Genomic DNA, 15,376 nt, shown 5'->3' with positions numbered 1-15,376 from the left:
GATGAGAGGACATCAGCTTTCTTATGTCAGTATGTAAAACTTGTTCGGTGACCATGCATGGACAGAAGACTGTGATCATGACACATTCACTTCATCCAGGTAATTATACACACCATAGGAGAATTATGAAGATGACTCATTTTCTGGGGTTGTCCCTCTCATCATCATCAACTGATTCACGAGACAAAAAAAGGAAAAAAAAATATATAAATTTGGCCATTCTTCAGCAAGAGCACTCATGTTTAACAGTGTAAACCACCCTCAACACATTCCTCTGACATGCAGGTTTGACACATGCTGCGTTCACATGGTAAGACTACCTAGATGACGTATCTTGGATGCCTTTAAAACGAATAACGACACTTTATTTAGATATTTGAATTCGTGTGTGAGCAGCGTGCAGCAGTCAACAGTCACGCTGGTTGGCAAAATAACTGCTGGTTTTGGTTTTTAATTCTCTCGGACTGCTGACACGTAGATACCTCTCCGCGTCTTTCCCGCTCGCGTTGAAAAGACTTTCCCTGGCCGACGCGTGGTATTTACGGCGAATCCCGAGGCAGGAACGCACGCGCGCACCAAGTCCAGTAGTGTCCTGCTGCGTTGTTCAGAGCAAACCGAGGGGGCGGGGTTTGGTGTTTTCACCGGCGTGTTGTCGCGGCCGGTACATGTGCTGCCATAAACCGAGCTAGCCTCGACTGAAACGTCACTTCAAGGGAAAAAGAAACGATTAGTAAACATTTCCAAGGAGTCTGCGGTCATTTTGGGAAACGGGGTGAATTACGTGGTTCTAGGACAAGTTGAAAACCAGTCGCCAAACAGAGTCGCGACTCCTACGCCACGTTTTCTGTATTTCTGTATTTCTGTTTCACTTCTGCGACGTTTTCTGTAAGATAACAGTACTTCCGCGTCTATGGACGACTGCTCGAAAGGTAATTAGCTGCTATTTCCTTGTACAGTCCAGCTTGCAGTGACCACTTCGTTGCGACCATCACAGGAATGAGGAAGAGAGTGATGGGTGCATCTCACAGCTCCTCCGACTCGACTCCGACCAGGAGTAGGAACTACAGCCCGGCCTCAGGTGACACAGGACAGGTAAGTTGTCCTTTACGGGACCCCCGGCATGTCTCACTGTCATACACCTGTTGTACTCTGTAATATGCACTAGCTGCAGTGTGTAACAGTTATTTATAAGGCCCACAGATCAGACCGAAGTGCTTTTTGGTTGCACCCTGCAACAAAAACATCTTTTAAGTGTCAGGTGTAGAGTATAATGAGACCATATTAGTGCCATGTTGTCCTGGTGTTAAAGGAAACAGCCCACCCTCATTTTTACACTGTTTACTGTCTATCATCAATATGCGACATTCACTGTATTGCATGTGTTATTTTCTGTGTTTATTTACACTTTTTTGGTGCATTCATGAGTACTTCTGGTCAAAATTACCCATATTTCCCAGAATGTCTTTCAGACCCCCACCCCCTCCCCAGTAAAACAGTCATAAGTTTCCTCTGACTTGCATTCAACTGTGGGTTATGTGTGTAGGTGGAGAGCGTGATAGTCATAACTTTGTTAAAGCAAGAGTCAGAGCTTTGCCCCTTGGAAGCACATGCTGTGTCTGCATTGCATTCTGGTCTGCTGAGGCTGCAGCTGGCGAGTCATCTATGAGGAATTCCCCCCTGAATGATTGTTTAGTTCCTGTGAAAACATGTGAGAATGGAAAGCAGCCCTTTGCACTTTGATTGTGAAGGGCTGACAGCGAAACTGGAAGTTTCCCGTCTGTACTTTAGATTGTGGAAAGCGTTTCTGCTGTCAGACTGCATTATCTGTATTTGATTTGAGCTAAGAAATTGCCCATTTGGTGCGCACTGCACTCCAAGCTGGCCTGGAAAGGGCTTCCCTCTCTCTGCGATCCCTCCCATGATTTCTTCCATTTTTTCCCGTTGGTCTCTGGGTTTTTTGGGTGGAGTTTTCTCTTGCCTGCTATGAGTGTTCAGGTCAGACGGTTTCATTTTGTTTTCTGTGACAGTGATGAAGGGCTCTAAATAGACTTGAAATTGTAGCTGTGCATTTCATCTATATTGAGCTACTTCTCGACAGAAATAAGAAAAATTGGCCATCAAACAACAGAATGGACATAGAAATGCAGAGGATTAGACCAGTAGTTGATTCAGTGGCCTAGGGTGGATTGTTTCCTTTCAAATTGAGGCTTAATGTTGAGGTTAGGTAGTTTAAGGGGCTAAGTGGTGGGTGTAATTGATCCCAAGTCAGTGCTTTCTACCTTTGATTACATTTGAAAACGATAATAATGTAGCCAAAGCTTATGTGTTTCCTGTTTCTTTTCTTCCCAGTGCCCAGGCCCGTACCTTGTTCTTCCTCTGGTGGTCATCGAGGAGATCCTCATGAATCTTCCCCCCTATCAAGTTGTGCGTGTCGCCCGGTTAGTGTGCCGCGATTGGAAAGACGTGGTTGACAGTGAATCTCTGTGGAGAAAGAGATGTCGAAGAGAGGGATATCACCTGAGTGATCCTGCGAAAGTACCCTCAAACTGGAGGTTGTTTTACTTCTTGTGCAAGAAGAGACGGAATCTTATCAAAAACCCAAGAGCAGCAGGTAAAATAACCTTTGAAACTAATTTAACTGATCAGCAGCTGTACCATATCTGTCCTGTACTGTATATTTGCAAGCAGTGCCTTAACAAACACATGCCTTTGTCTGAAGTGCTTTACACTTCTATGGGTGCATACATTTTGGCATACCATATGTGGCCACGGTGGGAATCAAACCCTTAACCAAGGGGTAAATGCTGTGTTTTTCCCAATGAGCCACAAATTACCGGTGCTAATTAAATAATATTTCTCTCTTTTTTTCTAGAAAAATTTAATGGCTGGCAGATTTTAGAGAATGGTGGTGATCAGTGGCAAATAGAGGATCCAATGGTGCCACACCCAAATGAGACAGTCCAGAAAGTGTTTGTAACCTCTTACAGGTGAGCTGATAAACTGATGTCCATGCAAATGTAAGGCAGTCCAACTATATGCTCATACATGGTTTCTCTTGTCTGTAGCATGTGTAAGAAGTCCCAGCTGATTGACTTGGAGAAGGAGGGTTACAACCCCTTATTTATGGATGAGTTTCAGCCTGATATCAAAATATCTGATTGGTAAGAAACGTACAGATGAATTACTCTCACTACTAGTATGGCTAATTTCTTAAATGGCTTACTTAGTCAGGCATGTACAGAAACACATTTTTTTGTAGTTAATTATTTTGCAGTGTAAATCCTAGTAGTGTTTCCCTGTGGTTTCCTAGGATTGGAAAAAATATATTCAGCTACAAATCATGATTTGTAATTTACTTTTTATTTATTTATTTATGATTTTAATATAACCATTCTGACCCTGATTCAATACTTTGTCCTTATTTTGGACCTATTTTTTATTTTATTCAGGGTTGAAACAACTACACTTTGTTTTGCTGGTTGGTTTCTATCTTTAGGCTTGCAAAAAAATCTTAAAAGCCCAAAGTAAATCCGGTGTTTAAAAACAAAAAAGTTATCCAAATTGTACACTGTCATACTATCAAATTATTACAAAATTGCAATACATAATTAATCACACCCTGGTGTTATGAATCATATGTATCGGGTTTCCCTGCCAATACTCATCTTCATCGTTTCCCCATGCTGTATATATTGGCATGAGCACCCTGGTTGTTATCCTTGCTAAGACTGAATTAAAAAGTCATCTTTTGTAACAATTTCAAAACATCTACTTTCCAATAGAATGTATTTTTAATAATTAGACTAAATGTGTGTTTGTGCACGTTACACCAGGTATGCACCACGATGGGACTGTGGCTCTCAATATGAGATCAGTGTGCAGCTGCTGAATCACAGGAAGAGGCCTATCCAGACGTTTGCCCCTGACAGGGTTTACTTTGACCAGTGGAATGATCAGCAGTGGAATGAGGTACCGACACAGCACAAAACACTAATAGATTAAGAAAAAATAAAGATCTCCAGAGGATGTTCACATCCCAAGGCCAACAATAGTTTTGTTCCCTAATTGCATTTTTTTCTGCATTTTTCAGATTACCCATACATTCAAGAACTACGGACAGGGGGTGCGATTCATCCGTTTTACCCATGGAGGCCAGGATACGCAGTTCTGGGCAGGATGGTATGGAGTTCGCGTTACTGAGAGCAGTGTTGAGATATGTCCGTCAGTGGACAGGTAACTCTTTGTGGTTCTTCTAACACCTGCCTCCTGCCTTTGTCTAAAACCGCACCTTTTCATGTCTTGTCTGTCTTATTTTCAGTGTGGAGAGATCTTTGCCGTCTGAATAAAATCTTGAATATATCTGTGGGTTTCTATATGAAATGTAATTTTCTATGTCAGATTTTTCCACTGCAGCAGCTTGAGGAGACGATGTTATGCATTTGTATTTGATAACATCATAGGTTATACAAATTGGTTCAGCCATCCAGACATCTTTGAAAGGCTGTAACTGATGTGCTATGACACAAGCGGAAAAGGAAATGTTAGAATGAGAGCTGTTGTAAGCAGTGTGAGACTGACTTCACCTAAATTATGCATATCTCACTGTGAAAGTAAAAGCACCTTCAGAGACCATTAAAATCTGGTTAACAGGGATGGAAATTTTACTGTTCTCTACACACCATGGCTGCTAATTTTCAAACGGGGGCCAGTGTATAATCATGCACACTCCCAGAACAGCCTCGCAGCAATATCTTTGCAGTGAGGTAACCAAAGAGGATACATACATCACACACCCGAGTCCCATTATGAGCCTTAGAAACATAGTTTAGTTGGTAGTCAGCAGCACACATCCATTTCCAAACCCACAACACTCTATATTGTGTATTTACTATTCTGCATTTTTCATGAATATTCACAATATTTGATCCTTGGTTATTTGCCCAATTTCCCATTAGCACTATGATCAGCTCACCGGTCATGAAATGTGAGTGTGTCTGCAGGGTAACATGCCTCATACAGACTCTAGGGGACTTCGCAGATGTTTCCCTATCACTGCTAGATTGGACTATCTGGCTTTGTCTCTGGTCCGAGGTCCACTAAAAGCTGGTTTGATTTGTATACCTGGTCTCTCAATTATACTCGCTGCAGGTTGAAGTGATAATGACTTACAGTGGATGTGGACTGCACTTACTTGAGGGACCAGTGTAGCAGAATATATAGCTGAGCAGTGATTGCTTTCCAAATGAAGTGCTTTGTTTTGAATAAAATCTACCTACTCACTACTGACTTATTGATGCTGCATTGAAGAAACTTCACTGTTTCTGGTGAGGGTAAATGCTGTGTGCTTTGGGACTGCAGATCACCATGGATTTTCTCCTGAATGATTTTGTTATTGTGCTTAAGGTCTCGTATAATAAATATCTTTGCACTGCTTTGTATGTTAACTGCAAGATGAGATACTGACTATGTAATATGAAAGTGTGATTGTGTGTTTTGTGATAAAATGTGTACAGTACACTATTTCTTGCTCTCCCCCATGTCAGCTGTGGCATTTTATACAAGATAATAAAAAGGTTATTTTGGACCAGGTTGGTTGTCATCTCATTTATGTAACCATGAAGTCAGTCAACAATGTAAGGCGAGTAAAGTCAGGTTTATTCATAATACTGGTTTATTGTGATATTTTATCACAAGCAAGATACAGTACAATTTTTAAATTAAACAGAATAAAAATCAAACACTCCAAGATGTTATTTCAGTTTATAGCATGGTAGCTTTTTTCAATTAACGTTTACTTGATTTGAGCTTCACCTTAGCTTCTTTGAATCTCAGTATTCTCAATGCACATTATGTTTTCACTGGTCAATAGGTTAAGAGGTTATTCCCTCTAAATTTTACAGATCAGATTCAAGCCCACAGACCAGGTGTGTTTATAGTGTTAGACCTGTAAACAGTACTAGTTCTCTCAGTCAAAAGTCTCTACAGGATTTCAAAAGAAAAAAAAAGGGCCAGGAATCAAAAATGAAAAGCAGGCAACAAAATTCAGCAAATGCAACTTTTGCTCACTGGAAATCAGGAAACACATTACCACAACCTCATTAACCACCAGCCAACAGTATAGATTTGTGCTTAATCCTTATCCAATTATGAATGAACTGTGGCTATATTTTACCACTAAAACAAGTCAAATGTCAATCAAAAAAATGTGACTATGTAGCAATGGAGTGCAATTTTTTTTTTTTTTTTTTTTTTTACAATCTCATCCATTTACCACTTATGTGTGAGCATCTTCAGTTTTTTGGGGGTTTTTTTTCTCTTGATGAGTGTCCTCCTGATTTGATTTGGCAAACTAGAACATGGAGCACAATCTCCAGATGTCATACTCCTCCAAAGCTTACTTTGCCACACTGCCAAGAGTGCAGGATTTGGTTTGTAGGAGGATTTAACCAAGTTGGAAAAAAAATAATCATGATAAACAAGAACATTTCCTTTGTTTCTCCAGAAATCTTCATAAGTTTATAATTTTCACAACTTGTCCAGGTTTGGAAACAACAACTTTCGACTTCTATGACTTTCCCTGGATTTTAATTGCCAAAACGTACACCAGTGATGGGGGATTTATAAAAAAAAAAAAAAAAAAACACACACACACACACACACATACATACATACAGTATTAACAAAGCTGAGTATGAAGCACCAGGGATGCATACAGATTTCAAATAAAAATCTTAAATGGGAATGATATAAAGACTGTGGCACTGGAAAAGATAAAGAAGCAACAGATGTAGGAAATACTAAGACATTACTAGAGCACCTCACTGATCTATCGTCATTATCAGGAGCTGTGTGCCTTTGTCGGCTCAATAATAGACACACAACTGCCAGTGATGTAAGTTCATTAGCACTACTCAAACATTATGTCAACAGTGGTTCCATGAAAACACCATATTAAGATATATAAGTGTTTTAGTATAGCTGTAAGCATATACTATTACCAAAATTAAGAACTGTAAACATACTGTAGTCAAAAGTGTTTTTGCAAATGTTGATAACTCATATTAAATGGCTCCATTTAAACTATCCAGTGTTCATGTCATGTATGAAAATCTCAAATCATCTCCAACAGCACTGCTAAAAACGTCACCTTTCACGTTCAACACTTCAAACATATGTGGACTGGTTGACTGAGTCTAACAGGACCCATGTACTTCATATCTCAACTTATTTTGGAATGTGATTTTCCAGCTAAAGCAATGACTGGATCTCTTCAATACCGTCAACCTACATTTACAAGCTGGTGTGGCGAGCCAAGGCTGGACGATACTTAGAGCAGTACACATTTACGCTTTTTCTTAGGTTCAGGAGGCTCCAGGGCAGCAAGTATTGCCTCATCAAACACATTCTTTAATCCTTTCTGTGGAAACAAAACATTCATATTCAAAACAGAGCTATGTTTTAAATGTTGAAACATAAAACAAACAATGTGTTCAAAGCTTGGAATGCAAATGAAAGTTGAAGAACTGGAGCAGGGCAATCAAAATTTTCCTTTATTCAAATGACATTATACAAGATTCCCTTCGTGATCAAGTTGTCTGAGTAAAGACAAAAGCCAATGGAAAACTTTGATGTTGCAGTTGTAAAAAAAAAAAAAAAAAAAAAAAAAAAGAAAAATTAAGAAAAAAAAAACTAATTTCAATATTACTGTCCAAGACAGCATATGGTATAAATGCCTTGTAGGGGTACAAACAAACTGAGGAGTTCAATACTGAGGTAATAACATAACTGAAAGTTAAAAACTCAGTTACGCACAGCCATATGTAAACTCGCACACAATGTGCTGTGAACAGAAAGGAAAAGTAAAGATTGGCACCCTTGTCATACAGGCCAAGGCAGCATGGGTAATTGTGATTAGGCCAAGTTGAAACAAAAGCACACATGAAAATATGGGGGGAAAAAAAGTAATGCGCACAAAGTTTAAAAGAGCATCATGGTTATTTTTAGTGACAAATAGACATTTCTTTACAATGAATAAGCAGCAGACAGTCGAGAGGCAAAGCAAGATTCAAGAAGACATCAGAACAGACAGCACTTTCTCTTTCTCTGAGTTTCAGGGGGCTCTAAAGCGGCTAGGATAGCCTCATCAAATACGTTCTTCAGTCCCCGCTATAGAAAGACAAGAGGAGAGAAGGAAGGGCAGACAACCCCATGATTAGATCCAAGATGGAGTCTTTAGCAACAGTTTGTTAGCAAAAGACAGAGCAAAGCACTGTTAAGCTGCAAACTGAAATTTAGAGCATACACTCGCCATGCCCACAACATCAACAGAAATGTCTTACCTGCGTTAGGGCTGAACACTCAACGTATTTGACCGCCTTAAGATCCCGGGCCAGCTTCTCTGCTGTCTCCGGGGTGATTGGCTTCTGTTTATTCTTGGCTAGCTTCTCCACTGTGGAGGGGTCGTCTCGCAGGTCAATCTGAGTCCCTACCAAAAGGAATGGGGTCTTGGGACAGTGGTGAGTTATTTCTGGAACCCACTGTAGTAGAGAGATCAAGGAAAAAACATTGCCAAAAGATTAACACACTGATCTAAAAATTATTTTGTATGTAGGATATAATTCACAACAAATGCTATGCTATCAGCTCTGTTGACATGGTATAATTATGACAAATTACATAACTGTCAACATCATGAACAAAACCCCCATTGCCTTATACTTTTATTGGGACTACTTCCAAGGTAGGAATATCAGGCATAATTCCCAGTGAAAATGGCCTCTGGAGTGGGCTGCTGGAAGCTTGTATGAAGTACTGAAACTGAATGCCAGACAGGAGTCAGGTGCTATCACACAGGCCTGAATGAGGCATTAGGTGTTGCCTCTATGGGGATGCAGGAGATTCGAAGTACCAGCAGCACAGGCACCTGAAATTCTTCACTAATATGGCTAACATTATTATTAATGAGCTAAACCTACTTTACACTGAGACTTTTTTTGCCTTCATTTATCATTCCACTCAACACCTCGATTAAATGCATGATTTTTTAACTACCTATATAGAGTACTAAGTTGACTGCTATATTTGTTGAGTAAATCATGGAGGCAATTTGATTCTCAGATAAGTAATAGGCCCATTATTTCACACATTCACTCACCTTTTCTTTAACATTCTCAAAAGAGGAGGGTGAAACAACTGAGAAACAGACTAAGAAAACATCTGTCTGAGGGTAGCTTAGTGGTCGTAACCTGTCGTAGTCCTCCTGACCTGTGGAGACACAACACTACAAATTAACTCACCACTGGACAAATTCATGCATTCATTCAATTCAACTATGGGATGAATTTCAAAGACACATAAAAATAAAGGCTTACCAGCGGTATCAAACAAGCCTAAGGTGTATGGTTCACCACCTATCATTACAGTTACTGCATAGTTGTCAAACACCTGTGAGAAGAATGAGAGGAATGTCAGAGCCCACTCAAGCATATGGCTAAATTTTATTCTCCAAATCCAAGAGTGTCAGTTACAAAGAAAGTGAAACTACACTAAAATCACTTACTGTTGGCACATACTCGGAGGGGAATTTGTTGGTGGTGTATGAAATCAGAAGGCATGTTTTACCCACTGCTCCATCACCGACCACAACGCATTTGATAGTCTGCATCTCTGTGCTCTCTGACTATGCTTGCAATAGCTGGCAGGGGAGAGAGGACAGTGAGTTAGTATATTTCCAAATCATCATTTAAAATTAACCTTGACATGATTATGAATGTGCCTATATCCAGTTACTTGGGACGCATTTGGTTGAGTAAAGACTTCTAGGTAAAGTGGAGGGGCTATCGTTACATTTCCCAGAATGAAGTGTCACACCCCACCACCAATACACTGGCAGACGTGAAGCTAACCTTAGCTAATGACAACGTTAACTAGCTGCTTCTGTAAACGCTATGCTAGGGCTAGTTAAGCATTTACGGGACATTTTCTGTGTTACATTTAGCAAACAACAGTCATATAACGTTACTCAGTTAACAAAAACGATATACATGGCTATGGGTCAGCAAGCTGATGCTAGCAATCGTAGCCACTACAAGCTAGGCAGGTAAGCCCAGACAGCCGGCCGGCTTGCGTTAGCTTGCTAACTAGCGTTAGCATAGTCGCTGTGCCGGATTTCCAGCTAGCAAGACGAAACAGAAAGATTTCCTGAGAGTATATACGTAAAATAATCCCAGTCGGGAATGTTTAAAAAATGTCTGAAGTTCCTACCAATATCTCTCTATATCTTGGCAACGCTGTCTGCTTCGCCGGGCGTTGGCAGCAGCAGCTTCCTTCAGTGAGGAGCTTAGCTTCAAGTCCAGATTTCCTCCAATGTAAAGAGAGCCAGAATAAAAAAGCACAGGTTAAAAAAAACTTTCAAAATAAAACATTTGGGGTGGTCTGCAAAGGATTACAATTAATACAAAACATTAACGCGCTTCAAGTTTTGAAATTACGATTGGAAAAAATTTGTGTGTTTATTAAGATTCTTGTTTTTTCTAAGATATGCTTTAATCTCTGTTTAACAGTGAAGTTCATGCTTTTACGCTGAAATCCCCGTCTCCGGTGATGTTCTAGCTGTTTCTAACGGACTTGACCACAGAGCACTGAGGCGATGACGTAACCCTCTCAGTCTTTCCCGAGCTCCTTCCTTACATTTCTGGGTTTCTTCACTTTTCTGAATCACTTTTCTGAATTGTTGCGCCGTCCACAATGGCAACAGAAAGGCTTGGCTTTTAACATAAAATATCAGTATTTAACATTTCCATACTACTACCCCTATTACCACTTATTGTAAAAAAAAAAAAAAAAAAAAAAAAAAAAAAAAAGTGCAAAATTACATAAATTAAAATATGTGAATAAAATATCACCTACAACCACTCACTGATAAAACTGGCGTCCAATCCCTGACCATAATTTAAAAAAAAAAAAAAAAACTGTAACTAAACTACATAGAAATACCTTTTCCTTTAAAGACCATGTCCTCATATATCTAAAATCAGTTTGATAGTTCTCATCATTATATTTGAAAAGATAAATGTACATCATGAAGAATTATTTCTCACTGAGAGAGCCGGGTGGTTACTGGTTAAATTCTATTCTGTGAATAAAAACATGCAGAAATTGAGTTTATTTAGGTTTGAGGGAAATTTTGCACTATTCACATTGATTCAGTCAAGCTACTAAGAAAAAAAAGAGGCAAAAACCTTTTAATTTGATGTTTTATTTCTTACGACAAACAGATTCAGCTTATCCAAGGCGCTGCAATGTCCACTGAAAGCATGGTTTTGTGTGTGTGTGTGTGTGTGTGTGTGTGTGTGTGGGAAAGTTTGTGCATGTTTATTAGTCAGCCATGAGTTAGAATTGTTGTCAGATATTCAGCTATAGAGGTGAGAATCTGTTGGTTGGTGCCGGCACATTTTCAGCACAGTATTCATTTTCCACACAGCAATATGGGTTGATGCAAAACAACACAGCAGTATAATGAACATGATCCAACGTAGAGTTTCCCACCAACGACTAAACAAACAAACAAACAAACAAAAACACATAATAATGATTGAGAAGAGCATCATCTTATTATCCCAGAATAGATAATATTAGTGCATGGCATGCTATTGTACACATACTGTTAGTTAGTTGAGGGTAAATATCAGCAGTGGTCTTAACAATATGTTTTGAGTTTTGGTACTCACCACGTATCACTGTGTATGAGTGTGGAATTGGTTGCTGCAGTGGTGATAGGTGTCACTGTGAAAAAGCACATTAAAAAAGCACATTGCATTGAGTTTTTGTCCTCCAGGATGGTTTAAATGATATTTCATAGACTTTTTCTTCATGACAATTGACAGTCTTGGCAGTTCTGGGGGAAACAATGAATATTTATAATGTGGCATGTAATTGGAGAAAATAAAGATAATCAGCAATAACACCAGCTAAATCAGTAGCTTCAACATAATATCATTGGTATTTGCCTTCGAAAATCCATATTAGTCGTACCCTAGTTTGTAATAGTCTTGAAAGAGCTCCTTTTTAACTTGAATATTTCAAGGCATCAAGAGCTTCCATGTCAGATCTTCAGTATCAAAGCAGCTATTATCAAGTTGCTGCCATAGCTCCGCATTACATTTGATGAAGTTTCTTAAGGGTTTTCTTAAGGGTACCTGTTGGGATTCCAGCGCGGGAGATCAGCAGCTTGACACCAGCGTGGACGTTCCTCCCAGAAGTTGAGATGACACACCAGTACTGGCCCGCATCATTTTTTGTGAGCGAGGTCATAGTCACAATGATGACCCCTGCATCCTTATCATCAGCGATGGTGATTCTCTGGTTGGGTCGGTTCCTGGGTGTTTTCACCACTATTTTACACAGCTCATACATCTTTCCCTTACACCAATACTTTGTGTTGTTTCTGTAGACAGGATTGTATTTGCACGAGATCATCACAGATCCTCCGTTTTTCCCTTTTACCACCGCTGGAGCCAGCAGCTCAACCGAGTCCACTTTATGCCTCATTAGCCAGAGTAGACAGACAAACTGAGCTGCAAAATGCAAAAAAAAAAAAAAAAAGGGAAAGCATTTCACATAATATTAGTACAGAAAAATCACACATTCATTCCAAGTTATTCTGCCATTACAGTGCTATTAAAAATGTAATCATCACCATTAAGAATGCTGACATGTAACCCCGAGACCCTCATGATGAGAACGGAGAGAACAATGTGAAGTAGAAACATGTTTAGGCTTCCACTTCCTCTTCCTCTTCCTTCCCTTTGGTCACGTTGTGCAATCATTTGGTCATTTGGAAAATAAGTGTGTCGACATGAATGCTTGTTGGTAAAGGCATTGTTATGATTGCTCATGATGCAGTATTGTAACAGTTTTGTCATGATGTGTCTTTTCCTCTGTGTGAGCACCGCATCCAGATTATTTACTCACAGTAGGTGGCACCAAAGACCTGACTCAGAGGCCACTGCAGGTTTTTTAAGGTATGTAAGGCCATTTTGAATTAGGAAGACTCCAGTTTGCTAATTTTTCAATGTCTTTAAGGCACATATATTGCAGTAGACTAAGCTAAAGTAACAACATGACTGATGAGGTAGCAACATTGCTTTTCCGTGTATTTAACTAAGCATTTTTTTGTTTAGGAAATCTAGTGTGCAAATATTATTTGCCATGGACCAGACAATATAATATTTTACCCCTTAATGCATCCTGTACATCTCATTTGTCAGAAAATGTTCCACCGGCTTTTGTTCCTCTAATCTAACTGACATCTCTATACCATTTTGTGCCACTTCACAATTTTAATGGCTTTATGTCATACAGATTTTGCCAGCATTGCTATAACAGATTATGGTTATAGATTATTTATTTATTTTGTTAGTTTATGTGCTTTGATTTTCACAGGTAGGCCTACTGATCTGGTAAAACAGCAAAGCCAAATATGGTCTTTTAGATTTGAGTGGGCTTCAGCGTCAATGACATTAGGTGTAATCAGGTCACACTTCATGTTGTATTGTCATGGCAGTCTTTACTGAAGAGTTTTTACCGTTATTACTTCTCAGCTGTTAACAAATTGCTTTGTTCTATTTACAGGAAGAAGGAAAAAAAAGCTGAACTTCTTTGTTTCTGTTCAAATGAACATAAAGAATAAAGGTTGGAGAAAACACAACCCATTATCATCTTACTATTTAAATTCAGTCAGTTTACATTAATGTTTTTCATTTCTGTTCATAAATGTAATTTGCTGTTGCTATTGCTGCTGCTGCTGTTGGAAGTATTGAAGTTGTTAAATGGTGCATGATGAGGCAAGTCGAGGAAACAAAATAATGTAAATAATAAATACCAAATAGCAATACATATTTGAGTGACTTTAAGGTTTTATTACCCATTTCCCCTTTCTTTAGACTCATTTTCTCATTTTGGAGGTGGTGGTGGTGGTGTTGTATGTGTGTGCGTGTGTGGGGTGGGTGTTGTGTGTGCGTGTGTGTGTGTCTGTGTGTGTGTCTGTGTGTGTGTGTGTGTGTGTGTGTGTATGTGGAGTCCTTCAGGGGGAAATAAAATGTCAACAGTACATGCCACATAGACGTGATATTTGTTAGCTGAATCTCAAACAGACTGATTTGAGATTCAGCTCAGCATTGCATGTCAAGTTGTTATAGTCATAAATCTATAATAAACACTGTGTTTTGGTTAGTGGCCTATTTAATTATTTAGAGTGTATAATGTCATTATAATGGAGGTATATGATATCCCTTCCCATGCTCAAGTATGTGTCAAAAGTTGTTGCAGCATTTCTTTTGGTTGATTCCATTTGTCACGCAGATTAGGTGCAAAATTTAATCATTTTTGACCACTCGTGAATTAATAAACATGGTCAGGAATCCCTCCAAACTACCATATTAGGACACCAAGACCTTAAGGAACACCATAGAATAATTCATGCTTTGACTTGGGATTAAAAAAGCTTTTACATTTGAATATTTCTATAAGAAAAGCCCATTTTCACTCAGATTATCTTGAGGTCAGAGGTCAAAGGACCACTTTGAAAATGGCTATGCCAGTTTGTCCCTCGCCAAAATTCAACCTATAATTTTGAAGCAATATTTACCCTCCTTTCTGATGATCTAGCATGACATACTTGGCATCAGCTTTTCCCTTAGGTTGTCAACTTTCATATGATACCAGTATCTTCACTCGCTTTAAAACTGTGCCTACTACAGTCTCTACAAGACTGCAAGGCCGACCAGCTTCCCATCGGGATGTAAAATGAGATTACATTAAAGTTCTCATAATGTAGACTGACATATTCTGACATCTTTGAGTTTCACTAAATGCTGACAAAGCCGACATGACCTCACAGTTAAATAGGTTCTCTTTATCTAGGAGGAAACTTGAATGACATTTAATGACGCTTGACTCCTGGTGACAAAGGGTCAGCCCATGGAGGAAAAACAGAACTACTGCATGTTGTAACACATGTCCTGGTGGTGAGTAATGTCTTGCAAGGTTAGACAACACCCAAACACAAGAGAACAGGCCATGAGAATAACCTAAGAGAATTCTTAAATTGGAGTGGTGTTAACCAAAGCAAATCTGTGGTTAACAGAGGAATCCCCCTTCCAGCCCTCTTGACATTTCCTTGACTTTTATAATTGCTGAGACTCTCTGTGAAAAAGCAGACATGGTTGCTATGGAGCAGCAAGCAAATGGCATTACTTCTACTTTTGGGCCCTGGCTTAGCCAATAGTGTTTTCCGCTGACACCAGCATATCTTTTATTGAACTTATTGAGATAAGGTAGGCTACTTTATAATGGGAGCAAAATGATTAGATAAGGT

The 15,376-nt window shown here is 39.3% G+C and overlaps 3 protein-coding genes across 6 annotated transcripts; 1 reads left to right on the top strand and 2 right to left on the bottom strand.

Moving 5' to 3' along the window:
* Positions 1 to 653: 653 nt before the first annotated feature.
* Positions 654 to 5,587, top strand: LOC115361637 (F-box only protein 6-like). Of its 3 annotated transcripts, XM_030055150.1 has the most exons (8): positions 654 to 846; positions 957 to 1,092; positions 2,350 to 2,611; positions 2,873 to 2,987; positions 3,066 to 3,161; positions 3,834 to 3,969; positions 4,091 to 4,233; positions 4,319 to 5,587. In XM_030055150.1, the coding sequence occupies exons 2-8, from the start codon at positions 997 to 999 to the stop codon at positions 4,344 to 4,346; spliced, it is 876 nt and encodes a 291-aa protein (XP_029911010.1). In that variant the 5' UTR covers positions 654 to 846; positions 957 to 996; the 3' UTR covers positions 4,347 to 5,587. The 3 variants fall into 3 exon arrangements, with proteins under 3 accessions (XP_029911010.1, XP_029911009.1, XP_029911011.1); XM_030055149.1 differs by having other exon boundaries at positions 655 to 1,092; XM_030055151.1 differs by having other exon boundaries at positions 656 to 1,092; positions 4,091 to 5,587.
* Positions 5,588 to 5,933: 346 nt separating this feature from the next.
* On the bottom strand, positions 5,934 to 10,372 carry LOC115361638 (cell division control protein 42 homolog). 2 transcript variants are annotated; one of them, XM_030055153.1, is made up of 6 exons: positions 10,264 to 10,372; positions 9,560 to 9,694; positions 9,372 to 9,444; positions 9,155 to 9,264; positions 8,340 to 8,537; positions 5,934 to 7,417 (listed from the first exon to the last, which is right to left on the bottom strand). In XM_030055153.1, exons 2-6 carry the CDS (start codon positions 9,662 to 9,664, stop codon positions 7,328 to 7,330), a joined length of 576 nt encoding a protein of 191 aa, XP_029911013.1. In that variant the 5' UTR covers positions 9,665 to 9,694; positions 10,264 to 10,372; the 3' UTR covers positions 5,934 to 7,327. The 2 variants fall into 2 exon arrangements, with proteins under 2 accessions (XP_029911013.1, XP_029911012.1); XM_030055152.1 differs by lacking the exon at positions 5,934 to 7,417 and adding an exon at positions 7,529 to 8,166.
* Positions 10,373 to 11,725: 1,353 nt separating this feature from the next.
* On the bottom strand, positions 11,726 to 12,726 carry LOC115361413 (CMRF35-like molecule 2). Its single transcript, XM_030054780.1, has 3 exons — positions 12,698 to 12,726; positions 12,198 to 12,575; positions 11,726 to 11,784 (listed from the first exon to the last, which is right to left on the bottom strand). Exons 2-3 carry the CDS (start codon positions 12,547 to 12,549, stop codon positions 11,726 to 11,728), a joined length of 411 nt encoding a protein of 136 aa, XP_029910640.1. The 5' UTR covers positions 12,550 to 12,575; positions 12,698 to 12,726.
* Between the last annotated feature and the right edge of the window lie 2,650 nt (positions 12,727 to 15,376).

This window comes from Myripristis murdjan, chromosome 7, assembly GCF_902150065.1.
Source record: "Myripristis murdjan chromosome 7, fMyrMur1.1, whole genome shotgun sequence".
Lineage (NCBI taxonomy): Eukaryota > Metazoa > Chordata > Actinopteri > Holocentriformes > Holocentridae > Myripristis > Myripristis murdjan.
The sequence above is the reverse complement of the archived record's forward strand: the minus strand, read 5'-3'. Positions and strand labels throughout refer to the sequence as shown.

What these genes read in the sequence shown, in the direction of transcription:
- LOC115361637 (XM_030055150.1), top strand. Translation starts at nt 997, where the DNA reads ATGAGGAAGAGAGTGATGGGTGCATCTCACAGCTCCTCCGACTCGACT. An exon ending in CCTCAGGTGACACAGGACAG is followed by an intron (nt 1,093 to 2,349) that starts GTAAGTTGTCCT and finishes TTTTCTTCCCAG; the next exon opens with TGCCCAGGCCCGTACCTTGT. An exon ending in GTGTTTGTAACCTCTTACAG is followed by an intron (nt 2,988 to 3,065) that starts GTGAGCTGATAA and finishes TCTTGTCTGTAG; the next exon opens with CATGTGTAAGAAGTCCCAGC.
- LOC115361638 (XM_030055153.1), bottom strand. Translation starts at nt 9,664, where the DNA reads ATGCAGACTATCAAATGCGTTGTGGTCGGTGATGGAGCAGTGGGTAAA. An exon ending in CCTCCGAGTATGTGCCAACA is followed by an intron (nt 9,445 to 9,559) that starts GTAAGTGATTTT and finishes TTCTTCTCACAG; the next exon opens with GTGTTTGACAACTATGCAGT. An exon ending in AGGCTTGTTTGATACCGCTG is followed by an intron (nt 9,265 to 9,371) that starts GTAAGCCTTTAT and finishes GTGTCTCCACAG; the next exon opens with GTCAGGAGGACTACGACAGG.
- LOC115361413 (XM_030054780.1), bottom strand. Translation starts at nt 12,549, where the DNA reads ATGAGGCATAAAGTGGACTCGGTTGAGCTGCTGGCTCCAGCGGTGGTA. An exon ending in CCGCGCTGGAATCCCAACAG is followed by an intron (nt 11,785 to 12,197) that starts GTACCCTTAAGA and finishes GCTTTTTCACAG; the next exon opens with TGACACCTATCACCACTGCA.